Raw genomic sequence first — 27,877 nt, forward strand, 5'->3', positions numbered from 1 at the left:
GTGTGGTAGGGCGGGTTGCAGCAAAGGAGAAAGCCTAAATGTCCGGCAGGGAGGGTTTGGCCCTGCATGATGGGCCATCCCCGCTGGGGGAGGAAGGGGATGCTCTGGAGCATTTAAAAGGAGGGAGGACGATCCAGTCTGATTCATATGGGTCTTGTGTGAGGATGAGCCCACTCTGAGTGCAGGGGCTTTCCCTGTGTCATTAGCCAAAGTGACCCATGCTAGACTGTCTGGCTGGGCTATGGGGCACACAGCAGGTGCTCAAGCAGTGTTTCCTGGATGGTCGAACCAGTGTGCTGGCGTGGAAATACCTCTGTGACCCAGCAAGTTTCAGAAGCTTGTGTTGGCCACGCTGACATTTGGGGGTCCGGTGATTGTTTATGGGGTGGGGGCGCTGACTGGACATCCTAGGATGCTTGGCGGCATCCCTCACCTCTGCTCGTGAGATGAGCCCTTCTTGGCCACGCTGACATTTGGGGGTCCGATGATTGTCTGTGGGGTGGGGGCGCTGACTGGACATCGTAGGATGCTTGGCGGCATCCCTCACCTCTGCTCGTGAGACGAGCCTTATTACTTGTGACAACGAAAACTGTCTCCAGACATTGCCAATTGGGACAATTTTCCCTCAAGGAAAATCGGTCTGTGGTGGGATATGACCGCGTGTGGATGGAAGGAGGGGAGGATGGGTGTTTGGGAGGGTGGGAGAGAGGCCCTGTGTGGCGTCCATTCAGATGCGGGTTCCACTGGGACCCCCCGGAAAGAAGGGCGGTCAGCTTCCCCAAACCCGTCAGTAGTGGTTGGAGACTTGGCTCCAAAGAGACTTAAGCGTTCTCTGTTTTTGTTTTTGTTTTTTAATATGGAGATGATACCTGTGACTTGACTACTTAAGTAAATTTTAGAACTAGGAAGGGTACAGGACTTCTTCTAGATTGTGAGGGTTTGGTTAAAGTATGTGCCTGCGGCACCCAGCACGGTGCCTGGCAGGCGGTGGGAGTGCAGCCGAAGGAAACCACTGTTGCTTTATTGCTGTATTTTGTTGCACACGTTCCCCACCACCGGCAGCCCTTAAGCACATGGAAACATTAAGACCCCATTTGCATGTGGGCAAATTATCTCTGAGAGAGGGGGGACTGTCCCAAGGTCACACGGGAAAGTAGAAGGGCACCAGTCTTCGTGGCCCTGAAGTAGGTGCCGTTTCTTCCCTGTCGCCCCGGGGACCCTGCCAGGTGTTCGGACCTCCTGGTCATCCCACCTGTGGACTGAGGCCATCTGGGTTGCTTCAGGTCCCCCAGCTTGGGGCTCGATTGATGTTCACCAGCCCAGCTGGTGCCCAGGAAGCTGGCAGAACTGGAAGTGATGGGGGCCTGGCTTGTGCTGTGTTTGCCCCGCAGCACCAGCGGGACAGCCTAGGATGTGGAGCCTGTGACAGAGGACCCTGGCCAAGAAGGCTCCTGGAGATGGCCACTGGCTGCCAGCCTTGTGCAGCTTCAGAGTCACATTGCACCTCTCTCGCTCAAATACCTGCCATGGCTCCCAAGTACCCAAGTCTGAATTTCTTTCCTGTTACTGCTGGGTTATAATTCCATGCCCTTCAAAAGATTTTCCATGACATCACTAAATTGCAAATACTAATTATAGTGATAACTATAATAATAGGACCCAGAGCACCAACTGTTTTCAGGAAAGGTACAAAGTGCTTTCCATGCATTATTTTATTTAATCCAGACAGAAACTATCTGGCGCTGCTGCAAGTCTGATTCTCATCTTACATATGAGGAGACTGATGTCCACAGTAGTTGAGTGTCTTGCCCAAGGTCACGTAGATTCTGGCTCTGCTGGGATCCTCAGCCTGACTCTAGAGCCAGACTTTTAATCAGGAGGCCAGCCTACCCTAGTCTTGTTAGGATGCCCTCAGAGAGGAGGCTGGGTGTCTAGAGAGCTGGGCCCAGGCCTGGCCTGCTCCATGACCTTGACCAGACTGTGCTCTCTGGGCTTCCCCTGGGCTTTCTTAAAAACTGGCTCTGTATTCCAGGGCTGAAGGTGTCCAAGTTATGCAGCAAATCACCCCGATTTCATTTTTCCCCTCTTTTCTCCTGTATCACGCCATTGAAACATATCCCTTGTAGGAGAGCTAGAAAATTAGGGGGAAGAAAAGGAGAAATACATGAAGTTCCAGTTAACATTTTAGGGTATATCTTTCTAGAGTATTTTTCCAACATAAATATTTACCAGCATGGGATCAGTCAGCCTTTCTGTCACCTAACTTACCTTGGATGTCTTGCAGGGTAATGAATTTTCTTTTAAGATTTTATTTATTTGAGAGAGAGAGATTGAGAAGGCGGGGAGGGGCAGAGGGCGAGAGAGAAGCAGACTCTGTGCTGAGCTTGGAGCCCAGTGCGGGACTTGATCCCACAACCCTGAAACCACAACCTGAGCAGAAATCAGGTCAAACCCTCAGCCAGCTGAGCCACTCGGGCACCAACAGCATAGTGAATTTTTATAGGGTTGCATCCAGGTCTGTTGTGTATACCGTGGAAAGGTTAATGAGAATATCTAATTACAGGTGATGATAATTTAATAGCTGGCGTTTACTGGAATCCTCCTCCTGCCGGGTCCTGCCCTGAGCACTTGCCTCAACAGTCATCCCAGCAACCCTCCGAGATAGGCCACTCAGCTCATTCTACAGATGACACAGGCCATTGCTGTGAACTGGCCCCAGGTCTCATGGCCTATTCCTTGGCAGAATCAAACTTGGACTGGGTCCCCCTGGGCCGTCCACCTCTGCCCTTAACCACTGTTGGGCCACCCCGCCCCTCGCCTCATCTCCCGTGTTCTCTTTGAGGCGGACACATGAGCTGGGTGCTGGCCAAGGACAGAAGGAAGGAAGACCAATTAGGAGAAGCCACGGTAGTGTACAGTGGCCCCGTCTGCAGCCCTGGGGAGTATTCTGCTTGGAACAGTGCCTCTGCCTGGTGTGGAGAGCCACTCGGCTGCCATGGGAATTTGCCAGAGCTCTGTGGGGTGTAATCCAGACAGGCTGGACTGGACAGATTTCCCAAAACTTGAGTGTGTAGGTGGCTGGAGCATCCATGGCTTCTAGTCCTCAGAGAGTTATCAGGATACCCGGTACCTGGCCGTCTGCTTTGGTCACCCTGAGCAGGGGAGCCCTCGCATGAGCCTGGAATGCCGTTTCCATCTTAAGTTTCAGAGGGGTGAAAAGCCTCGTCCCAGGTTGCCTTCAGGGCTCATGTCATCGAGAGCCGGGAGCGTGGGGGTATCCTGGGCCACGTGTACTGTACTGGGGGCTCAGCATGAGTCAGGGCGTGGATAACACTTTGGAGGTATTATCTTATTCCCTCTACGCTGCCGAAGGAGGTGGGCACTCCCTGTTCTCATTCTACAGATAAGGAAACCACCTCTCTTGTCCTCTTTAACCCTGGGCACCTGGGTGGCTCAGTCAGTTAAGCGTCTGCCTTCAGCTCAGCTCATGATCCCAGGGTCCTGGGAACAAGCCCCACATCGGGCTCCCTGCTCGGTAGGGAGTCTGCTTCTCTCTCTGCCTGCTGCTACCCGTGCTTATGCTCTCTCACTCTCGTTCTATCTCAAATAAAGTGTTAAAAAAAATAAAATGCTAACCCTGAGTTCCTTGTCAAGTGAAATCTTCCATGGGGCACCCTGTGAGGGGTTGCCTCAAAGAAGGTTCTAGCCATTGAAGCTGGGTATGGGGCAGGGAAAGGAACCTCAGAGTTCGGCCACCCACTGGAAGTCACTGGCAGGGAAACTGAGTCCCGGAGAGGGAAGAAGTATGTCCTGGTGGCACGGTGCCTGAGCAGAGCATGTAAGATTAAAAGCCCCTTCCCCTAGTCCTGGGTCACAGAATGTTACTCTCTGCTCTGCCTTCCGGGTTGGTGGACCACAAAGGCCACAGCCTGTGTGTCTCAACTTTACATGCGGGATGTGTGGTTTGGAGAAAGACGGGCCTGCCCTCTGCTCGCTCTTCGGTGAAGTCGCCATCTCGCCATCTCTTTGAATCCTCACAGCAGCCTTGCTCCTAAGGATGGTTGGACCCATTTTACAGATGAGGAAGCTGAGGCACAGAGGCTGGCTGAGTGGCCGCCTGGGGCTCTGTGCCCCGCTGACGACTGAGACACACAACTCGTTCTCCTTCCCTGCAGGGTTGTGTTCAGTGTCTGGGGCCAAGGTTGCCCCAACTCCAGTCCCTGGTGTCCTCCACTTGCTTTGAACTTGAGTTCATAGCCAAGGTCACGTGCTGGTGTGTGTTGCCAGCATGGGTGGAGGTCATGTTTCTTCCTACTAGTCATATTGTCTCCTCCTTTTATTTTTTATGTGAAACCAAAAGACCCAAGCCACGCTCTAGGTTCTGCCCTCAGGCTTTCCCCTCTTGCTCTTATGTTGGTCAGTGTCATGCGGCAATGTGCGGGAACTGGAGACCCTGCCCCTCCCCAGGCAGGAGTACACGTTCTCTGGCTCCTGGAGGCTTAGTCTTTGGATGGCCTCTGAGGGGCCTGGGAGTTTGGAGGAAGATTTCCCTGACTCCGATTTAACAATTCTTCCTGGTCTGTGTAGGTCACAGATCCAGACAGCAGGGCCTTGGTGACCAACAGAAACCATGTATATCTTTTTTTTTTTTAAGATTTTATTTATTTATTTGACAGAGAGAGACACAGTGAGAGAGGGAGCACAAGCAGGGGGAGTGGGAAAGGGAGAGGCAGGCTTCCTGCTCTCAATTGTGGGGCTCAATCCCAGGATCCTGACCTGAGCCCAAGGCAGACGCTTAGTGACTGAGCTACCCAGGTGCCCCAGAAACCACATATATCTTTATATTGCTTGCCAGTGGCTACAGATTTCTCTTCTTATCATAGCATGCACCTTACATTTGCTGTGGGGCCTGCCCCTAGATCATGTTTATTGTTTTATTAAATGTGTATGTAGGTTACTTTATCAGAGCATTTTTTTGGTAATGCTGTCCTTAGCCAGATTCCACTATAATTGGTGTTCTTTTGATCCTCTGTATTTTATTCTATTTCAAAGCACCCTAGGGGTGCCTGGATGGCTCCGTCCATTAAGTGGCCAACTCCCGATTTTGGCTCAGGTCATGATATCAGGGTCGTGGGATCAAACCCCGTGTCAGACTCCACGCTGGGCATGGAGTCTGCTTGAGATTCTCTCCCCTGCTCCCCTCTCCCCCAGCTGCTTATGCATACTCGCTCGCTCTCAAAAAAAAAAGAAAAGAAAAAAAATACAGCACTCTTTGCAGAAGGGGCCTGTCAGTGTCACCAGACAGTTAAAGGGCTCGGTGGCACAAAGGTGTCAAAGGACCAGCTAGACATGGGTCTGTGCCCTGATGCTGCCCTGCACCATTGTGTGGGGACCTAGCTGGGCAGTGGGCAACTCGACCACCAGCTCCAGTGCCCTAAGCAGCATTTCCTCTAGCGATGGGGTGGGAGGTGAAAGGCAGATCCCTGGGCTTCATCACCTGATTTCCAAATCAAATGTTTGGGTGTGGGACCCAGGGGTCTGCAGCATGGGGGTTTGAGAACCAAAGGAAAGGGGAAGACTCACAGTGGTACAATCACAGAGCCTTTTGTGAGCACTGGCAGGTTATTTGTTTAACCCTCATAGCTCCGTTAGTATCCCCATTTCACAGATGAGGAAGCAGGCACGGAGAAGTTAGGGAATACGTCCCCCCACCCTTTACCCTGACGGGGACTGCATTGCTGGTCATCTGCAGAACCAGGACTTTTACTCCAGTGCTCATTTCCCACCCCTGGCAGCTTCTTGGCAGAGGAATGGAGACAGGGTCCCCTGTGGGTTTGCATGGGTGCATGTACATGCGTGTATGTGTACGTGTGTGTGTGTGTGTGTCCCGTCGCATTGTTTACCAAGCAGGGGCCCCCATGTTCCCAAGCAGGAAGCCTTGAATGGGCCATGCTGGGAGTGGGGGGGTTGCGGTGCACAGGGTGGGGGCTGAGCTGGTGGCTACCTTGAGCAGCCACAAATGGCTTCCCCATCTGTGCACTGGGTTGGGTAGGGTTTCAGGGAAGTGATTAAGAAGAGCTTGGGTTCTGGCCTCTGTCAGACCTGGGTCCCAGCTCAGGCTGTTAACCATCTGTGTGACCTTGAGCTCCCTTGCCTCTCTGAGCCTTACCTTCTCTGTCAGAGGCTAATCATAGTATCTGCCCCCAGGGCGGTGGTGAGAAACAGAATGCCCAGAGCAGCACTGGGCACACAGGAATTTCTCTCCCCGAGGCTTTACTTGGCGACAGAACCAGATGCCAGATGATTCTGTGTGTGTGCTTGTGCTGCTACTGCTTTTTTTATTTTTTTTTAAATGAACTATTTGTTTTCCCGAGTTGTGCATTTTTCTCTCACCCACTGGAGGCTGGCCACCTGAGGTCTCCCGCTGGCCCTTCTGGGATGGAGCCCAGAACCAAAATACACAGCAACTCCCACTGGGGCGAATTGCATCTGCATTTCCTGGGGTTGCCTGAGCCTGAGCCCCCCCCACCCCCACCCCCCCCCCCCCCGACCCCAGGTGGGGGCGTGTGCTGCCCTGATTGCAGCACAGCAGACCAGGGGGTCGGCCAACGGAGGCCTGCGGGACAAACCGAGCTCGCTGCTCGATTTTGTAAATTGGAACTCGGCCACCCTCCTTCCTTTCATGTACAGCGGCTTTTGTGAATGGAGAGGTGGCCTCACAGACCATGTGACCCACGTGGCCAAGATCCTTGGCTCGCTGGCCCTTTACAGAGGAGACTTGCTGATCCAGCCTCCCCAGGCCACTCCTGTCTTCCGGCCGCAGTTCCTCCCGTTGTTATTCCCATTTGTCCGGTGGGAACACTGGGGCTCAGAGAGCCAGTCCAGAGTCACATGAGTGACACCACAGTGACCTCAGCCTCCTCTGAGTGGGAGAGCTGGGATGTGAGCCCTGGGCCTCATCACTCCCATTCCCAACTTGTGTCTAATAGGGGGCCGAACTGGGCCTCTTAGGGGGATACTGGACTGCATGTGGGGGACCCTGCTTAGGTCATTTTCGGTAAAAAGTGTAAAGAGTCCTGGGATCAAAAAAGTTCTAGAGTCCTGGGATCAAGCCCCACTTTGGGCTCCCTGCCATCTCCCTCTCCCTCTGCCTGCCCCTATGCCCTGCTTGTGTGCCTGCATTCTCTTTCTCTCTCTCAAATACCTAAAATCTTTAAAAAAATAAGTAAGTGCTCAGTAAGAGCTCATACTTGAATGTAGAGAGCCAGCCCACCTTCTCTTCTTCCCTTTTTAAGCACTGAGAATGCTTTTATGCTCCAGAATTAACCTTTGACCTCTTCTTCTGGCTGGTGCCCCTCCAGAGTGGGGCACAGGTCTCTGATCCCCAGGGGCCTGGCTCCAGAGAGCACTGGTCTCCTGTCTCCCCAGGGGGTCGGGGTGTTGACATCTGTGGGGGTGGGGGCGTAGCCACGGCAATGGAATGTTTGGGAGCTGATGCCCACAGAGAGAGTTTGCAGGGCTGATGGCTGAGCCTGCCCACAGGGGCCCTGGGCCATGCTCCAAGGCCACTCTGTAAGTGCAGCCACCTGCCTGCTTCCCTGGCATCCTGTGGTCCAGCCCCCCTCCCCAGTGCGGGGTGGAGGGTAGGCGGGGGGTGGGGGGGGATACACCTCTCAGCCTGAAGGAACCATGCTGAGTTTGAAAATTCACAGGAGCCTGAACCTGGGATTGGATTGGCGTGGTCTCAGTGTTAATGTCACTTCCTTCTGTGACACGTTATGGCCCGTCTCCCTGCCCCACTGTGGGCATTTCCTTCTGAGCATTTGTCACAGGCCTCATTATCCCTCACGCTAGTTTTTTTGCTACCCCAGCAGGGTGTTAGCTCCACAAGGGCTGGGCCCTCTGTCTGCTACCCTCGATGTGTCCTAGCGTCCCGGTCAGTGCCTCGCACACAGTAGGTATAAACGTCCGGGAATGAATGAACGTGGGCCTAAGGGGATCGTGAACAGCCCTCTCCCCGTTCCTCCCTTCCAGTGGTCATGAGCCAGTGCAGAGAGAGAGAGAAAGCAGAGTCCCTGCTGGCCTCCCCTGCTTGCCCCCATTTTATGAGTCACGTGACGTGACGCCCAGGACAGCATCTTGGGGACACAGCCAGCTTTGGAAACTGACTCTTCTCTCTGCTGGATGTGTGGCTTCTGCAAACCACTTCAGCTCTCCACCTTTCAGTCTCCTCACCCATCACATGACCATAAAGGGCCTCACCTTAAGAGGTTCTGGCCAGCATGAAACAAGAATGGGAAAGGGCAAAGGGGAAACAGCACTTGCTGTTTGTGGAGCGCTGGTCTAACATGTTCTAACTTAGTTCCACCTCCCAGCACCCCTAGAAGGCGAGTTCCTTTTTGGCACTGACCACACTGCAAATGCCCTCTCAGGTATTGCTCTTCTCCCCATTTTACAGATGCAGAAACTGAGGTTCAGAGAGGCTTCGTGACTTGCCCAAGGTCACACAGCCAGTAGCTGGTGGAACCTGGATCAGAGCCAGCCCAAGCAGCCTGCCCGCCCCCTCCCCCCAACCTTGTGTGGCATAGATTTCTAAATGTACTAGTTCTATTACTTTATTCTAGAGAAAGACAAGATGCCAACACTCTGAAAGTATGTCTTGAGGAGAAACATGTTATCGTCAAACACCACTCCTGGTGGTGTTTCGAATTGTCGGTATTTCCTTCTTGTCTTTCTTTCTTTTTGTGGTTTGTGTTTGCTCTTTGGTTCGGCTGATGTGGCAGTTTTGCTCTTGGGCATAATTATATGTATCCTGTCCCCACAAGGGCCTGCGTCACTTGTAAACTGGAGATCGGGGAGGGTTCCCTGCATCTCATTTGTCTTCCAAGTCAGTGCCCTCTGGTAGAACTTCCTGTCCTTGATGGGAATGTTCTAGAGCGGGAGCCCCAGACCTGTTCTAAAAATGTCCAGATACTAAGTAGTTCAGGTTTTGCAGAGTGGGTATGGTTTTTGTTGCTGCTTCTCTTCTTTTCCCGGGTCCCCTCCTCTTCCCGTCCTCCCCCTCCTCCTCCCCTTAGAAAAAAGTAAGACTTTTTAAAATTTTATTTATTTATTTATTTATTTATTTGAGATAAAGAGAGAGAAAAAGCAAGCAGGGAGCAGGGAGGGGAGGAGCAGAGGGAGAGGGAGAAGAAGACACACACCCCCACCCCCCCCGACTGAACAGGGAGCCTGATGCAGGGCTTGATCCCAGGACTCTATGATCATGACCTGAGCTAAAAGCCATTCTTAGGGTGAAGGTTGGATTTGGCACTAGGGCCACTGTTTGCTCACCTCGCCGCACACCTGCCCTATCCAGCAGGGTGCCCGCCCGGCCCCCACAGGGCTACCAGGCTCTTGAAATGTGGGGGCACTCAAGGAGCTGAATTTAAATGTAAATGCCTGACCAGTGGTTGGGAGGCTGTGGCAGCACCCCACCCTCCCCACCACCCAGCCTGTGGCTGGCAGGCTTCCCAGAGCACAAGCACCGCACAGAGTACTGTGGCATTTCAAGGACCTGCCGGGGGCATCTGGGCCCCAGCCATCTCGCTCTTGGCTGGAAGAGCTTCAAGGGCCCTGGCCCTAATTGTTTTTATTTGTTCCAAGAGGCAGGCTTCGGCTGTGGGCCACCTGGGCCCCAGGAGCTCAGGGGGTGCTGGTCGTTGTGGTTACACCTGGACATCCCCCTTCTCCATTTGTGAGAACTCAGCAGCCCGCTTTTCGAGGACAGGCCCAAAGGACCGATGCGAGGAGTGAGTGAAGAGGGAGCGAGGACAGAAGTGCAGCAAGGGCCTTACACCTGGCAGACAACCAGCACCACACAAATACTTTGGAGAGTCTGGGTACTCACTATGAAAGGGTCGTTGAGAGCTTTCAACAAACAACACATTTTATGAGACGGGAAAACTGAGGCCCAGAGGACCGATGATTTATGTATTCAGGGAGTCGTCCAGCTGCAGAGCTGTGTTCTGAAACCCCCACGTCCTGCGAAGGGACCAAGAGCCCCAGACTCCACGTGTGAGGCTGTGATGTGATTTCCCTTGTGGGCCTCAGTCATCCCATCTGTAATGTGGGGGAAGGGGAGAACCAGGCTAGAACTCCTCCCCACTGTGAAGGGTAAGGACACAGCAGTGGGATGTACACCAGGAGCCCACTTGGTTCCACCTTCACCCTAGCTTCCTGCCAGAACCCATTGTACTCGTGGCCCGGTTCCTTTAGTGCAATGGTTAAGAGCTGGATGCCTGGAGGCACCTCGGTGGCTTAGTCAATTAAACGCCTGCCTTCAGCTCAGTTAATGATCCCGGGGTCCTAGATGGAGCCGCGTGTCTGGCTCCCTGCTCAGTAGGGGAGCATGCTTCTCCCTCTTCTTTGCCCCTCTCCTTGCTCATGCTCTCTCTCTCTCTCTCTCTCTCTCTCAAATAAACAATTAAACTCTTTTAAAAAATGAAAAAAGAGCTGGGCATCTGAGTCTCACAGATATAGCTGGGCATCCTGGTTCCAGCAGTCCCTGGGTCAGTTGCTCTTCCTCTTTTTCTCTTCTTTAAAACTGGGATCCTCATTCTCTCCTCGTAGGGGGACTAAATGATACAAGGCACTCACATGGTAGGCATTTGGTCACTACTGGGTGGCAGCCGCAGGAGAATGTCCCACTGCCAGGGTGCCATATTTATCCTAGGCTAGGTTTGTGGTACCCTTTTGGAGTTGGGCAGTGTACAATCTGTTCAACCATACCCAGCAGCTCCAGATGGTGGTTAGTGGTATAGTGGTGGTAGTGGTTGCTTATCCTTACATTTCCTTTTCCTGAAGTCCAAGGTCCTTGGGCTGAGAGGAAGGAAGAACCCTGGCTGGCAGAGGCCCAGGGGCTCCCTAAGGTGGCAGTGCCTTAGCTCACATTCTCAGCTTACACCTCTCTGCCTAAGCAACATGCCATTTCATTCCCTGTAGGACCAGGCAAGTTCAGACCCCAGCTGATCTTGGGCTCAGATGGCCTCCCCTGGCACTCCAGCTCGTCCCCCAGAAAACTTCCCTCCAGAATCATCGCCAGATACCCACTGGGGATCCTGACCCCCTCCTCTGCCCCTCTGATGGGACCCAGCCCCTCCCCAACACCCACCCGTAATGCACCCTCTTTTTCACCTCCGCAGGGGTCAGCCAGTGGACAGTCTTGCCGAGCGGCCTCAAGGGCTGGGACCCAGCGATGAGAGTGCCCAGGGAAGGTAAGTGCATCCAGAAGGCTCCCGCAGATTCTGGGTACCTCCAGACACTGCCCTAGAAAGAGCTGCTCCAATCCCCCGGGCTGTGTTCCTGGGCAGCCACATTCCCCCAGCTGGCATTGTCCTCTCTGGTAGAAATACAGTGCTGGAACAAGCTGGGTCCCGACAGCATGCAGGGGGCAGGCCTCGGCAGCTCTTGGTCTCTTAGAGAGAGACCTGGTGGTAGAAGAAGGCTGAGTCCCACAGGGGACTGTGGAGCAGATTCCAGGCATGGCCAGAATCCAAACCCTCTGTGTCCCATCTGCCCAGGGCCTTGGTGTGCTGGCTGAGCCCCAGATTTCCCTAAACCTCATAATAGCTCTCTGAGAGAGGGTTATTATGCTCCCCCTGCTTTTTTGAGGGGGGAACAGAGGCTCAGAGGGGTGAAGCCCCTTGTGTAAGTTACCAGCTGGCAAGTGGCAGAGGGAGGATTTGAACCCAGGGCCGTCGGATGCCACGGCTGTGGCTCTCACCCACCATGCTCACTGCCAGGATGCTGGGACACCTCGCTGGACAGCGTCCAGTGGGGACCGGTCTGGCCTCTCCAGAGTTGGGGCCCCTGGCTGTGGATGGCCAGGAAGCTACCTTTGGCTCTGTGGGTCACTGGCTATATCTCTCTACAAGGTCACCCTACTTTTTATTCTCAAGGGATCCCCCAGTTCTTTGCTGTTTTCTGCTCAGGGCTGACCTGTCTGCTTTGAGCTGTTTTCTTCTGGTGGCAAAGACGGGCCTGTGGGTGTGTCCTGTCTGAGGACCCGCGAACAGCTCGGCCTCAGCCTGGCGGCTCCAGGCCTGCCACTCCAGCCATGTGACCCTGAGCCAGTGGCTTCTTTCTGAGCTGCTGAGGGTGGGGCTTCCCTACCCCCACGGGTGGTAGAGACGGTCCCTTTACATGAGGCATGATAATAAAAGTTTTAGTTGAGCAAGTGCTTCATAAATGTAAAAACACAAAAATCGGGCGCCTCGTTTTAAAGTGTTAATAATCTTGGGTGCCTGGATGGCTCAGTGGGTTTAGCCACTGAGTCTTGATCTCAACTCAGATCTTGATCTCAGGGTCCGGAGTTCAAGCCCCGCCTTGGGCTCCACACACTGGGCGTGGAGCCTACCCACCCCCCCCCAAAAAAGGGAATAAAGTGCTGTAACCAAATGAATGATCAGCATTAAGCAAATCTGGTGTGTCAGTAACATTTTCCTTTTCTTGCCTGTCCTTTCTTCCAGGCCTTTCTCCCTGATGTTTGGGATCCAAACCACTTCCAACCCCAAACATAAGCTAGAGAGTATACACACACACACACACACACACACACACACACACACGACCATGCACACTACCTATCCTTTCTGGAAACAGTCTTCCCAAATTACCCCTTTTCTTCCTGTCTCTGTACCGCCCCTCCCATCACTTCTGTTCCCCCAAAGCTCCATTCTCTCGCTCCCCACCAAGTGCCAGGCGGAAAGGGTGGTGGCTCTAATTCAAACTTAAATGTGATTGTCCCCCAGAAGCACCGACATGAAATAATAAACAGAATTCTAGTCTCGAGTCTCATGAGCACGTGAACAAGTTGATAGGTCCTTGGAGGGGTTTCCAAGAAGCTTTATGTCTTGTCCAGCCTGCCTTTGCCCTGAAAATAGCTCTGGAGTCAGATTTCCTCATCCCAGACCCTGACTTCAGGGCACCAGGGAACCCCTACCATTGTTGGCAGCTTAGGACAGATACAGTTTTCTGGGGAGAGGGTCCCCAGCCATTCCTCAATGCTCCCAGAAGCCAGGGAGCCCAGACTGAGATGAATCTGTGCTGTGTCAGTTGCTTCTAGAACCCTCCCAGCAGGATTTGAGGTCAGTGCACCCCACCCCTCTTTGCAGCCAGGAAGCTGTGGGTTACGTGGGGGAAGTGACTCTCCCAAAGCCACATGGCCAGGAAATGCTGAGGCCTCTCAGCGGTTCGGACCCCAGGCCTGAGATTGTGGGTCAGATGTTGATTTCCCACTTGCTGCGGCCCCGGGGGGCCCCGGGCAGCCCAGACCCTTGGGTGTGGATCAGTCCAGCTGCATACCGGGTCCTTCAGTGGTTTCGGCTGAACCTCGTGTCCTTTGAGAAACACCAGCTTGGGCTCCCTTCCCACAGACCCAGCCCCACTCACCAGGCTGTGTGCAGCTCCCCAGCCCTGCCCCCACCTTCCCACCCCCCCAGCCCCCGCCTTTGCATTGGCTGTTCCCTTTGCCAGGAACAAGCCCCTCTCTCTTCCCCACCTGGCTCTTTGAAAACCAGCCCTCCCCCTGCAGGAAGCCTTCCCTCACCTACTCAGGTAGAATCCGTCACCCCCTCCCTACATCCCTGAGTCCCCCCAGGACCAGGATCCCAGCAGGAGCCCGGTCCCTGACCTCCATTCTCACCCCTGCAGGCCCTCTCCCCAGGGTCTTCCCTGAGAGTTAAGTGCAGCTCCTTCCCCTGTCCCCTGAGAACCTGTGTGGCTTCTGTGCCCTCCCCCCCAGTTTTTCCCTCTCCCTCCCATCTGCCTCCTGAGGTTCTTGAACACCCCACACCCTCTTCCATCTGAGGCTCTTTGTATTCTCTGTTCCCTTTGCCGGAGCACTCCTCCCATGCATCTTCACATGGCCCACTCCTTCTCACCCAGGACTCAGCTTGAATGCCACCTCCTCCGGGAGGCCTTCCTTGACCTCCCTTCTCCTTGCCCTACTTGATCCCTCTCACCGTATAAGCCTGGTTTTTACCCTGTGGCTCTAGCTTGTGTCCTGCTGCTTCCCCCACTAGGAGGTGAGCTGCTGGAGTTCAGATGGCCTGCTGTCTTATCCACTTTCCTGTCCCCAGCACTGAAGCGGTACCTGGCACCTTTTTATACTTAGTACCCATTTATCGAATGAATTACCCATTTACTATTTTACTCTGAGTGAATGGGTAGTGATTCCAGAAGAGGCCCAGAACAGGACAGGATATTCCAAGCCGTCTCCTGGATAGCACTATGGTCCCTTGGAGCAGGCCGGCCTGGGACCCCAGCTCAAGTGCTCCCCAGTTAGGCACCCCTTTCCTCCTCTTTCTTTTCTTTCCTCTTTCCCTTTCTTTCTTTTCTTTCCTTCCTCCCTCCCTCCTTCCTCCTTCCATCCCGCCTTCTTTCGTTCTTTTCTTGATTTTATTTATTTGACAGAGAGAACACAAGCAGAGGGAGCAAGAGGGAGAGGGAGAAGCAGGCTCCCCACCGAGCAAGGAGCCTGATGTGGTACTTGATCGCAGGACCCTGGGATCATGACCTGAGCCAAAGGCAGATGCCTAACTGACTGAGCCTCCCAGGAGCCCCTTTCCTCCTCTTTCTAAGGTCCTCATGTCCTAGCGCTTCTGGCTTCACCCTGCTCCTTCAACCAAGCACATCCCCCAAATCCTTCCTGAGCCCCTGCGAGGTGCCAGACTCTGGAGAGACAGCCAGGAACAGAACACGCAAAAACCATGCCCTTGCCGAGTGGATATGCGGCTGAATTGGGACGTCCCAGAGCACTGTTAACTATGCAAACATTCTGAGAGTCGATCTGAGAGTACTTACTCCCCTCCACCTGTCCGGCGAAGCCTGCCATCGAGATAGGTTGGTTAGGGTCGGCGGCTCACAGGTGTCCCTCTCTCTCTCCCCCTAGATGCGAGCGCCGCCGGCCCCCCGCTGACCAGTCACTGAAGCAGGCCTGCCACCCCAGGCCCAGCATGCGCCTGTCGGTGCGGAGGGCGCTGCTGGCGGCTGGCTGCGCCCTGGCCCTAGTGCTGGCAGTCCAGGTGGGGCAGCAGGTGCTGGAGTGCCGCGCGGTGCTGGGGGGTCCAAGCGGCCCCCGGCGGGCCATGCGGCCGGAGCAGGAGGACCTGGTGATGGTGGGCGCCGACCACGTGGAATACCGCTATGGCAAGGCCATGCCGCTCATCTTCGTGGGGGGCGTGCCCCGCAGCGGTACGACGCTGATGCGCGCCATGCTGGACGCCCACCCCGAGGTGCGCTGCGGTGAGGAGACGCGTATCATCCCGCGTGTGCTCGCCATGCGCCAGGCCTGGTCCAAGTCCGGCCGCGAGAAGCTGCGGCTAGACGAGGCAGGCGTGACGGACGAGGTGCTAGACGCCGCCATGCAGGCCTTCATCCTGGAGGTGATTGCCAAGCACGGTGAGCCGGCGCGCGTGCTGTGCAACAAGGACCCCTTCACGCTCAAATCCTCTGTGTACCTGTCTCGCCTGTTCCCCAACTCCAAGTTCCTGCTGATGGTGCGAGACGGTCGGGCGTCCGTGCACTCCATGATTACCCGCAAGGTCACCATTGCCGGCTTCGACCTCAGCAGCTACCGTGACTGCCTCACTAAGTGGAACAAGGCCATTGAGGTGATGTACGCCCAGTGCATGGAGGTGGGCAAGGACAAGTGCCTGCCCGTGTACTACGAGCAGCTGGTGTTGCACCCCAGGCGCTCCCTCAAGATCATCCTGGACTTCCTGGGCATCGCCTGGAGCGACGCTGTCCTGCACCACGAGGACCTCATTGGCAAGCCAGGGGGTGTGTCCCTGTCCAAGTGAGTGGAGCCCTCGCCCTCCACCTAGCCCCCTGGCCCCAAGTCAGAGACAGCAGGTGGGAAGAATAGCGCTGTCTCTCTGAGCTGTGGGGCCTTGGGCAAGTCGCTGTGCCTCTCTGAGCCTCAGCCTCCTCTCTGGGCATGGAAGAGGTCTGGGAAGGGAGTGGTTAAGAGCAGAGCCTTGAATTGTACCTCCCTCCTCGTAGTTCTGTGGCCCTGACCAAGCCACTGTGCCTCTCTGAGCCTCAGCTAAATATCCACAAAAGTGGGACCATCTGCTCTTCCCTTTTCTGAGAATCAGCAGGCTTTGAATGTGCTTTGTAGTGAGCCATCATGGGCAAAGGTTAACTTAAAAACACTAATCCAGAACCGGGTTGTCTGGGTTCCCTGCCATGTGACCTTGAGCAAGTGTCTCAGCCTCTCTGTTGTGCCCCATTTTCTTAATCTGTAACGTGTATATATACGTGTATATATATATATGGTATAGTATATATATATATATATATATATATATATATATATATATAGTATGTATATAGTATAGTCTATCAACCTTCTAGCTACCTGTGAGCATCAAATAGGTTAATACATGTTAGGTGCTATTATTCCTATCATAGTTGTTGTTATCACGTTAGCACTGACATGACTTTTATTGGCACATACATCGTTCTCATCCTTGTTACCATGGAGGGAGTGCCAAGGTGTGGTAAGCATTCAGTTAAGCCCCCAACGCATATTTTCTTTAATCACCACAGCAACCTGAGGACATAAGAACTCCTATCCCCATTTTACAGGTGAAGAAACTGAGTCTCAGAGAGAAGTTACCTAAGGCCACATGGCTGGCAAAGTGTGGTGCCAGGATTTGAACCGAGGTCTGTTGGGGATTCCAGAGCCTGTGCTCTCAAGCTGTCTGCATCCGGGACCTCTCCTCTTTCCCTCCTCTGTCTCTTGCTCTCTGCCTTCTTCCTTTGGTGAGCCGTCCTTCTCCTGAGACCCAGAGCGTGTGGGCAATGCAGGATCAGAGTGCGCCGTCTTTCTGTCTCCATCACGATCAGGCCCAGGCATCCCGGAGATGCTAGAGCTGGGATTTTGTAAATTATCATGACAAAAAGAATCAGAGGACCGAAGGAGGATATCTTTGTTGTAGGAAATAGGGATGATTTCCCTGGGAAAGGAAAAACAGTCTACAGTCCCACCATGCACACATTGATGTGGTATGTGTTGGTCCTTTGTCGGGGGCTGTTGAGAACACGAGTCCTAGTGAACCCCAGCATGTCTCCCTATAACCATTTTTCACTTTGTGTTTGGGACCACTTGCCCATGGCCCCCGACCTGCTACCGTGACATCATTTTGGACAGCTGTGTAATATTCCACTTGGCGGAGCACAGTGTTTTAGTCAACATCTCCTGTTCGTGGACACATGGGTTCTTTCCAGCTTTCTTTACTCCTATCAAGTATTGCTCCCATTTGTGTTCTGGGATGTATGTGTCTGTGTTATTTCTGCCTCACACAGTCCTGGAGATCTGGGGCCCTGGAAAGGCCATGTGTATATCTGAGGTCTTTGACGAAGTGAACCGAGTTGAGATTTCCATCCGAGTCTGCAGACTGCAAACCTATTACTCTTCCCACCCATCCCCACCCTTCATCCTCCCTGCTCTCCTCCCTCCTGGTCCTGGCCTCTTTTCCCCCGCTCTTCCCAAGTTATCTGAAGGAAGCATCTAGAAACAGACCCTGGATCCTGGGAGTTCCCCTCCCTCCAACGTACAAGGCCCTTGACCTGTAGTCGGTAGGATCCTCATGATTCAGATGGCTGGTTGAGCTCGTCCTAGGGGAGAGTGGAGAAGCACATTCAACAGGTTGGCGGTTCCACTGTTGCAGCTGAGGGTGAAAGGAACCAAAGTTGCCATCTTTAGGGGCATGGGGAAAATAAGCTATTCAGGGACACGACACAGCTGGAGAAAAGAACAAGGCAATGATGAGAGTCATAAACCAAAAAGCACAGCATATGATTTCTGCTTTAAAACCTGTAAACCGAACTATAGGATTTCCTTGTGTGTGTGTGTGAGAGAGAAAGCTAACACCTCCTGAGACCTCACAATATGCCATATACTCCTCTGAGAAGAACTCCTTTACTCCCCAGAACAGCTCGGTGAGGTGGGTTCTGCCATTATTCCCATTTGTAAGCAAGGACTAATAGAGGAGGTTCAGAGAGGTAAAGTAGCTTTCCAAGACTACACAGCCAGTGTCAGTCCAGGTGGCATTTGAACCCAGGCAGTCTGGCCCCGGAGTCTGCCCTTAGCCACTCTCCTGTATAAAGCACAGAAAACAGATTGAGAGGGTGGGCCGCCCAAATGGTAAGACGAGGTCCCTATAGGGAGCTGATGCTGGGAGTCGTGGCCACTCTTAGCCTTACCATTCATGTTTTATAATTCTTTCTCAAGAACAAAATATCCTTCTTAGCCACAAAAATAAAATGTTATTTTTAAAAAGTCATGAAGTCCAGGAAACAGAATTTTAAGTGCACATCGCCTGATACTGTCTTCCGGCTTCTTGCTGCGTGCTTTTATCCCCAATGTACAGAGGAGGTATGAGGAGGCCAAGTGACTTGCCCACAGCCTCACATCGAGGGGGGCACAGCTGCCCCGGGGCCCAGTACCCCCAGCCTGTCTGGCTGCCGAAGGTGCCATCAGGGTCTCCCTGTGCCCCGCCCAGCCTGTTCTTTCTCCCCAGGATTGAACGATCCACAGACCAGGTCATCAAGCCTGTGAACCTGGAAGCCCTCTCCAAGTGGACCGGCCACATCCCTGGGGACGTGGTGAGGGACATGGCCCAGATCGCCCCCATGCTGGCTCGGCTTGGCTATGACCCCTATGCAAACCCACCCAACTACGGCAACCCTGACCCCATCGTTGTCAACAACACACACCGGGTGAGTGCGTGCATACTGCACTCTCGGCCTGCAGTGGGGGTGGGACATGGGGAACTGTATTGTATTTCCATTTTTGCTTGGGCCACAAGGAAGCTCAAAACCAGTTGGTAGCCAGTCTGTCTCACACTAGAGCATCTAACAGTGGGTCCATTTATGTACTGATTTCATCTGATTTCTCTGTGATTTTTCACCCTTTTCCCACTATGTCCCTAGCTGTGTGTCTGTAAAGCTCATCAGGTCTTTGTTGAGACAGAGTATGAATTAACTATTGGTCCCTTTATTGCCCCCATAAATTTTAATGTTGATTTCTCAGACAAATGTGAGCTCAGGGCAGTTTCAAGTACTTTTTAAGCTCTCCTTAGTTGAGGTGGTCAAGGAAAACGACTGAGATGAGATGTTTTTAAAGCATTAAAAGTCAGCTAATCCTGCATAAATGAACATTTAGGAAGTTCATGGTCTTATTTACATGTTGCTGTCATGCAGCATCGAGTCTCCTTTGGGTGCGGTGTTGTGACTTCCTTAGAGGCACTGAGTTAGTGAAAGTATTTGAGCATGGGGCCCAGGCCTGAGGCCCTGCTAACCCTCACACCATTAAGATCCAGAGTCTTAATTCTGGCTACACTCAGCATTTCCAAACACACTGCTGATTTTAGAAAGTAAACCTTTCTTTCTTTCTTTCTTTCTTTTTTTAAAGATTTTATTTATTTATTTGAGAGAAAGAGAGCAAGAAAAAGAGAGAGACAGCACTAAGAGGGGGCCTGACACAGGGATTGGTCCCAAGACACAAAGATGCTGACCTGAGCTGAAGGCAGATGCTTAACTGACTGAGCCACCCAGGTGTCCAAAAAAGTAAACAGTTCTTATGTTGACAAGCCAAGGAACAAAGTCATAATTGTTGTCACTTCCCCTTTGATTCTTCAGTGACTCAAGGAGAAAGACTCCGATTGGTGCTAACAAGGCTTTAACGCCTCTCCCACAGAGGTGGGCTCTCTTAACTTGGAGCTTTAGGGGCTCTGCCCTTGTGATTGAAGTGGGTCTGGGCGCTTCTCTCCCCCTTGACGTCTGTAGATTTTGCAAACATGTGTTTGTGGAAATACTCAGAGATGCAGTGTAGATGTGCAGGCCGTGTTGACAGTGTTAATATTCACAACCTGGATGTGGTCAATTTTTTATTATTCAGTTGTTTTAAATCTTTATTATTTGTTATGTTTATTTTTTAAGAGTATTCTTTAGGCTTTACTTAAATGTGTTTCATACACTTTTCTGTACACATGATGTATTTCATATAATATTTTTGTATTTATTGCATATATCTTTATATAATTAAAAAAAAATCATTTAACTGGGTTAAAAAGAAGAAACAGCAGCCGGGCATGATCTTGAACTCCATCCCACAGGCTCTTCGCACCTGCAGTGGCTGGGCCAGGATGAGGACCGTGGTGACGGAATCTCTGTACCCTGTGTTCTTAGTTAGGGGCCCAGCAGCAACTGCTCTGAAGTCTCTTAAAAGGCAAGAGAGGTCCAGGGTGCCTGAGTGCTTCAGTAGGTTTAGCTACTGACTCTTGATTTTGGCCCAGGTCATGATCTCAGGGTTGTAAGATCGAGCCCCATGTTGGGCTCTCTGCTCAGCAGGATGTCCCCTTAAAGGTTCTCTCTCTGCTTTTCCCCCTCCCCTGCTCGCTCTCACACACTTTCTCTCTAAAAAAAATAAACATTAAAAAAAAAAAGTAAATAAATAAAAAGATGGGAAGCCCCTGGCTTGTCCCAGGATGTGGGTCAGAAGCTCCCACGGTAAGGCCTGACTTTGTGTATTGTATAGAAATTTAAACATTTTGATGAGCAAGATCTACTCTCTGAGTCTGTTTTTAATTTGTTTCAAAGGGGAAATGTCCCTGGTTTCTTCACAGGCGGCTGCCCGACACTTGTTTAGTTTTTATGGTAGTTTTGCTATTACTGCAAAAATAAGTTCCTGCATTGAAAACAGCACATGCATATGCGTGTGTATTTCTGTGCATGCATGTGTGTTTCTGCGCATGCGTGCGTATGTTCCTGCGTGTGTGTTTCTGCGCATGTGTACCCACGTGCGTGTTTTTGCGCATGCGTGCATACGTGCTTCGCTGTAGACACCGGGTGATCCTGTAACAGATCTGGCCATCCGGGACACACGGACGCTGGGAGGACCCCGGTACTAATGAACTTGTCTGCACTTACACTGCACATTGCAGCTACCAGTCACTAACCTCCTGTGGCCACAGGATGTGACGGTTGATATCTGGTCCACGTTGAGAGGCATTGTTAAGTGTAAACTACACATTGGATTTTGAGCTCCTGGTAGCGAAGACAGTATGTCAAGTTTCTCCTGAATAATTTTTACATTAATTATACGTTGAAGTATGAATATTTTAGATATCTCAGGTCAGATACAAGATAGAACTGGAATTATTTCACTTGATTCACTTTTGGGGGGTCCGTTTTTTTTTTTTTTTTTTTTAATGTGACTACTAGACAATTTAAAATGACATAGTTCGTTCACATTACATTCTATTGGACAGTGCTGGTCTGTGTGGTGCTTATATATGAAGAGATGGTGGAAAAGCCTGGGATTTTGTTTACCCTAGCTGTGACCTCTTCCTGGCATGCTTTTCCTTCAGAGCTCGGCTTGTCTGGTTTTCCAGTGTTGACACTGGAGGGCTTGGCTCAAAGATCACTTGTTCTGAGAGGTCTTTTGGGACCACCTGCTCAAAATAAACCCCTTGGTCACTCCTGAACACATCCCTTTATTTTTTTTCCTGGTACTTCCCGTGGTTTGATATAGTTTTGTTTGTGCTTATTACTTGTGGATCCTCTGGCTTCCTCTCTAGAATGGAGGCTCTAGGAGAAAAGGAATTTTAATTGTTTGCTTAATATTGTACCTCCAGAGTTTAGAATAATGCCTGAAATAAGAGGAGGTCAGTAAATGTTTGTTGGTTGGGTGGATGGGTGGGTGTGTGTGTGTAGGCACGGATGGATGGGTGAATAGGTGATGAATGGGTAGATGGGTGGATGGACAGGAGAGTGGATGGGTGGGTGGATGGGTGGGTGGATAGGTGTATGGACAGGAGGGTGGCTGGATGGGTGGGTGGAGAGGTGGGTGGGATAGGAGGAAGGATGAATGTATAGGTGGGATGGGTGAGTGGGTAGATGGATAGATTTGTGGGTGGTAAATGGGTGGATGAGAAGGTGGAGGTGACAGGGTGAATTTTATTTAAAAAAAAATTTTTTTAATCATTTCCATGATAGAAATACTTCGTTTTTCTTTCCTAGGTCTTGAAAGGAGACTATAAAACACCAGCCGATCTGAAAGGATATTTTCAGGTTAGAAACCCCAAGGGGAATTCTGAAATCTGTTCATTGGACTGTTGCACTTGCTTGCACTAGCTTGGACACTTTGCTTTCCAATCTGGCTGATCATTTTCTTGTTAGAAAGTTGGATTGGGGGGAGGGTAGGTCGGGCCACAGGCCCTCCCAACTGTCTGATCCAGCTGGAGCCAAATCCCAGCCCTTCTGCTTGTGGCCCTTCCATCACCTTGTCTCCTGGCTTGAGAGCAGTTGGAGGGACTGGTGGGGGCTTTCTGTCAAGCTCTCTGTCTCTAGCCTGAAATTCAGTTTTATATAAAGTGGCAGTCCCCAAACATGACCCAGCCCAGAATTTTCATCAGTCAACCAAAAATCGAGAACCATAAGGGTCACGTGGTGTAGGTATTCCCACAAGTGTAGACATAGAAATACCCCTGCATCCCTGCACCCACCTCCCTGGCTGTGCCTCCCACACATCCTTGGTATGTCCGTGGCGTGCAGTCTGGGGATCATGTCAAGAAGGACTGCTCCCTTCACTGACATGATAGCCCCCCCTAAATGAGGTGTCTTAGTTTGTGTGTATTGTTTTCTTTTTTAAATTGGGAGAGAAAGGGTGCCAGTCTCCAGTTTAATAATCAGAGTGCTCGTTATCCGGGGTCCTTGGCTTTTTGGGCCCATCCTAGTTCTTTGGGGATGGCTTCATGCTCCCCTTTTGGGAGTCTGAGACCCAACATATCTTCTTGCCGCTGTGAAAAAAAATGTTGCCAGGATTAGTCAGCACTAGTTTATTGCCTGCTTTAACCAAAAAGATGATGTAACAGGAACCACACACAGAAGTGGGGGTGGGGAGAAGTAGTTGCCACTCGAAATGCCTTTTCATTTTTGCAGAGTATCCTTTTTTGCCTACCTGAATAGACACTTGACATTCCTTGCAGTTCTATCAAATGAGCTGCTTGGGTTTGTGTTCCTCATGTTTTCCCATCTTTCAGGTTTCGCAGTTGCCATTTGGGATGGTGACATAGTGTTCTGTAGAACGCATTACGAGCTACTGTTGCCCTAAGATCGTGTCCAGTTTCTGCAGTGTCCTGAATGATGGCACATGTACTTCATCTTGATTTTGCCTCTCTTCTATGGGATGGGGTAGAGGGCTTTGCCGAACCGTTCCACTAGAAGACATCATTATGGACCGGACTTGTTGGGTGGAAGGGCATTTTAAGTCTTTTTAAGACTCTTGACCCAGAAGGGTAAATTGTCGTAAAGAAGAGTCCGAGCGGTTTACGTCCTCTCGCGGTATGTGGCGTACTCAAGATCTCTGGCTGGCCTGGGACTGTTTCTTGCTCTGTCGGGGACAAATGAATGTGGAGGAATGGCAGGCATATGCACTGTCATCTTGAACACTGCCACGCTCCAGAGAGCTGCCCTGCCAGCTGCATCCGGCCCCTGCTTTCTACCTTCATCTCCCTCTCTGTCCTCCACGGGGCACCTGGCTTCCTTCAGGGTAGTGCAAAAAATTGGAAAACAGTCTTAAGGCAACAGTTCCATGCATGACAGCACGTGCATTCCACGGGCCCCTCTTTAGCCATCTGGAATAATCATCCTGAAACCCAAGAGATGGAAGAAAGTAAGCAAGCCAAACAGAGCAGCTCACATGTTAGAATTGCAGTGAATGCCAAAACAGAATCCTCATTCGAGGCACCAAACACACCCTCCTCCCTCTGCGCCCCATTCCAGATCTTTGCTGTTCCCTTTGCTGGGAATGTTTTTCTGGCCAGACCTTTGTGTACTTCTCATTTGCATCTTTTAGATCTAGGATTATGGGGTGTTTCCTGACCCCAGCAACTGAGTTCTGATTCTCCGGACACCACCTGGATTTGTTTGCACAGTGACCCCCAGAGGTCATGTCAGACCCCACAGGTTAAGGGCTCGGTTCCAGAAGACTGTCGGCACCTCGGATGCCAGCCACTGTGGGGATCCCAGGTTACCCACACTTCTGCCCAGCCAACTAACATTTGGGGGTTCCTATGACTCCCTCCCACGTCGAGAATTTGCTAGAACAACTCACAGGACTCAGGAAAACACTACTTGCTAGATCAGTGGTTTATTATAAAGAGTATGACCCTGGAGCAGCCGTGAAGAGGTATACAGGGCAAGGTACAGGGTATAAGGGGTGTGGAGCTCCCAGGCCCTCTTCGGGCATACCACTCTCCTGAACTTCCTGTGTACTCACCAGTCTGGAAGTTTTCTGAAGCTATTATGTAGGGGTTTCTATGGAGCATTCGTGAAGTAGGTATGGTTGATTAAATCATTGGTATTAACCTGCTTTCTAGCTCCTGTCCCCTCCCAGAGTCATGCTTTGGTCTTTCTAAGCCACCAGCGCCCATCCTGAAGCCAGACACCTGTCATCTCATTAACATACAAAAGCTGCTTGTTATCACTCCGGAGTTTCTAGGGTTTTAGGAGCTGTGTGCCAGGAACCGCGGGACAAAGAGCATATGTTTTATTTTTCATTATGATACAGCTTAAATGTCATCCCCTAATAGTGGCCTTTCCTGGACCCCGAAGTCACTCATATCAGCCCATTATGTTGCCTGGAGGTAGAGGGGACATCATCTGCATATGTGTTTGTAAAGGCTCTGCCCGCTGGCATAGAAGCTGCAGAGTAGAACCAGGTTGGTCATGTTCACAGCACCCCCAGCACCTGGCCGGTAGTAGGTGTGCAGTAAATACCCCATGAGCAAGTACGTGCCTGCCCCCGTGATGTTGAGGCTCAGCCTCAGGGCAGTGAGATCCTGGCCCCCCATCCTGGCTGTGACCCCTTCCTCTGTGTGTTGTCTTCCTCCAGGTGAACCAGAACACCACCTCCTCCCACTTAGGAAGCTCATGATTTCCAGGTAGGCCTGCAGACTTCCCTTCTGTCCCCCCACCTCCCTGCCAATGCCTTCTAAGCCCAGGAGGGACTCTGCTGAAAAGCTTGCCCTTCCAGAGCCTCCCTGGGGAGGAGTGTCCACCAAGGTGGGCTGACCCAGCCCCAAGGGGGGTTTCCATGGCAACAAGCTGGGGAGCTATTTATAGAATCACAGCTTAGTCTCCTAGCTCTGGATCAGGTGGGGGCAGGGATCATTGCAGAACCAACCAGAAAAAGGTTTGTACTTTGGGGAGGGGGCACCAGGGACCCATGTGATGGGGAGGGGGTGTTCTAGACATTTTGGCACAGAATGTTGTCTGTTTATCCTGCTTCTATAAACAGAATCGAGTTGGCTCAAAGCAATTAATGTCCTAAGAAAAGCTCCAGGCAGGTCTGGTCTAAGAATAACCCCCAGGGCTTTGGACCAAGTGCTGCTCCTGGGTTACTCCTTTAACCCCGAGGATCCCTGGGATGGCTGCTGACACAGAAGGAAGCTAGAACCCAGAGGGGGGCCGGTCTTGCCCAAGACCACACAGCCAGCACATGGCAGCATTTCCTCCTTCCCCGGGCATCTTTTTCCAGGGTTGGCTTTTGAGGAACAATTTGAAGGCATGTCTATCCACTCGTTAACTTGTGCAGTGGTAGGAGGACACGTTCTGACCTTGGGAAGTCAAAGATTTAGGAACCTACTTCAAATTGACCTTCTCCCAGCCTCCGTTTGTGACACCAGAGAAGGGGAATGGGGTGGGGGGCTGCACAGGCAGCCGAGAGAGGAAGTGAGCTGGACCAGGTGGGCGCCTGGGAATCCAGGAGGCCATGCGCCTGCACTATGCATGTGGGCATGGAGTTAAGGCCCCAGGAAGTGAACTTCCTCTGTGTCCGTGACCCCACAGAGAGGTTACGAGCAACTCGCATGGGTGTTCTCCCTTTTGCTCTAGACTATGAAGAAGCTTCCAGCCTGGGCTCTATTTTTAGTCTTCCAATCTCATTTTTAAATAATCGGCATATTTTCTAGTTTCCTTCCTCCCTCCCCCTCCTTCCTTCCTGCCTTCCTTCCTTCCTTCCCTTTTTTTTTTTTAAATCCACTTTGCACCAGCCTCAGGCCCTTGCTTCTTCGGGGATCCCGTCTTGGGTGGTGCTGAGATCCCAGGGTTCTGCCCCATCCCCGAGGCAAGAAGCCTCCTATGGAAAGCCTCCTATCTCTATGAGCCTCCCTGACATCTTCCCCTCGTTCTCATTCCGCAGATTCTTTTTTTTTTTTTTTTTTAAAGATTTTTATTTATTTAGTTGACAGCCAGAGATCACAAGTAGGCAGAGAGGCAGACAGAGAGAGAGAGGAGGAAGCAGGCTCCCTGCTGAGCAGAGAGCCCGATGCGGGGCTCGATCCCAGGACCCTGAGATCATGACCTGAGCTGAAGGCAGCGGCTTAACCCACTGAGCCACCCAGGCGCCCCTCATTCCGCAGATTCTTTAGCAGAATTTTGAACCTGCCTGCTGACAAAAGCCTGATATATTTCCCACTGTCCTCCTTAAATGAGATACCATACACAGGGCACTTCAGCTTGTCCCTGGTAGTCAGCTGGCCTGAAACAAATGCCCATCCTTCCCTCCCCTCCAAAAACCCACTGGTGTTTATGATGTAATCATCGCCACTTTCCCTTCATAAGTAGAAAGAGTCTGTGTTTGAGGTCAGGCGGATACAGGCTGGGATGGATACAGGTTGGGATGCGGGTGAGAACCCCAAGAATGCTTTTAAATTTAAACTCTCTGGCCATCTGGGGTGCCCCGAAAGCCCCATTCTGTGAATATGCACAAAGGCCATACGTTCCTAGTCACACATAATAGGAAACGTCTGTCTGACTTTGGGCCTAACACAGTTGTCTCCCTGTTCAGATCTCTGCAGATTGTTGCTGAGAGGAGCAGACACTTGGCATTCGAGTGGAAATCGGACCTCTAATCCAAGCATATTGCTTGCTATTAATCGCCCAAACAGGACCGCTACTGAGGAATGTATTTGCGTATGTTTGCAAAAGCTGCCTCACTGAAAACTTCCCTGGAGACTCTCTAGCTTTGGAAGCCCCCCCACCCACTCCGGGGCAGAGAGCGGAAGGTTGGGCGGTAGTCTGGCTTTTGAAACCTAGGTATTTTTTAATCTTTTCCCTCAAGAACTTTTTTTTAAAGAAATGGATTTGCCATTTTTCTTCATTTGCAGGACCGCCTTGGTGGCTTTGTTTGCGGGGACAAGGCCCACACCTGTGCCTCTCCTATTTGACCCTCACTTTTCAATTCAAAGAATCTATTTAAGAATTTAATATATGAGGTTTTCTTTGATTCTTCCTCAGTTTTACTCAGATTCAGAGAAAAAAAAAATTATTTGAATAAAGTGAACAGAGACTCATTTGTCTTTGCTTGACTTTATGGAATGAACGGATTTATTTTTTCTCCATATTGGATTTTTGTTGGGTGGATTGATGACAGACGAACAAGGTTCCCATCTCGGGTGCTCATCAGGGCACCCTGAGTTCCTGTGTCAGGTCCCCTGAGGCTGCTTGCTAGAGGAACTCCCAGACAAACTACTGGACTCACAGTCAAGTTCGTTACCATGAAAAGATGCAGATTGAAGTCTGCAAAAGAAAAAGGTGCACAGGGCTGGTATAGGGAGATTAGGCATAAACTTCAGGGATCCTCACCCAGTGGAGGCTTACAGGCACTCTTAATTCTACTGGTCACGACAGGCAACAAGCATTCCATCAGCAAAGCTTGCCTGAGCCTTGCTGTGTGGCGATTTATTGGACATCAGTTGTAGGCACGGGGCACCTGTATGACTGATCTCAATTACTCTGTCTCCGGCCCTGCAGAGGTCAAGTG

At 51.5% G+C, this 27,877-nt stretch overlaps 1 protein-coding gene across 7 annotated transcripts in view; it reads left to right on the forward strand.

Annotated features, from left to right (window-relative positions):
- The window catches only part of TPST2 (tyrosylprotein sulfotransferase 2), a 51,252-nt gene extending 23,845 nt beyond the window's left edge, over window positions 1–27,407 (forward strand). For 3 of the 7 annotated variants that reach the window (XM_032311261.1, XM_032311259.1, XM_032311260.1), the window contains 6 exons: window positions 11,184–11,255; window positions 14,933–15,838; window positions 18,552–18,768; window positions 22,072–22,122; window positions 24,947–24,995; window positions 26,903–27,407. In XM_032311261.1, the coding sequence (XP_032167152.1) occupies window positions 14,997–15,838; window positions 18,552–18,768; window positions 22,072–22,122; window positions 24,947–24,988 (1,152 nt within the window). In that variant the 5' untranslated portion in view covers window positions 11,184–11,255; window positions 14,933–14,996 and the 3' untranslated portion in view covers window positions 24,989–24,995; window positions 26,903–27,407. Of the gene's footprint in view, window positions 1–7,484; window positions 7,573–11,183; window positions 11,256–14,932; window positions 15,839–16,632; window positions 16,711–18,551; window positions 18,769–21,686; window positions 21,717–22,071; window positions 22,123–24,946; window positions 24,996–26,902 lie in introns of those variants that run through there. The other 4 variants (XM_032311257.1, XR_004278233.1, XM_032311256.1 and 1 more) reach the window with 4 other exon arrangements.
- The last annotated feature ends 470 nt before the right edge of the window (window positions 27,408–27,877 follow it).

This window comes from Mustela erminea, chromosome 13 (genome assembly GCF_009829155.1).
Source record: "Mustela erminea isolate mMusErm1 chromosome 13, mMusErm1.Pri, whole genome shotgun sequence".
Lineage (NCBI taxonomy): Eukaryota > Metazoa > Chordata > Mammalia > Carnivora > Mustelidae > Mustela > Mustela erminea.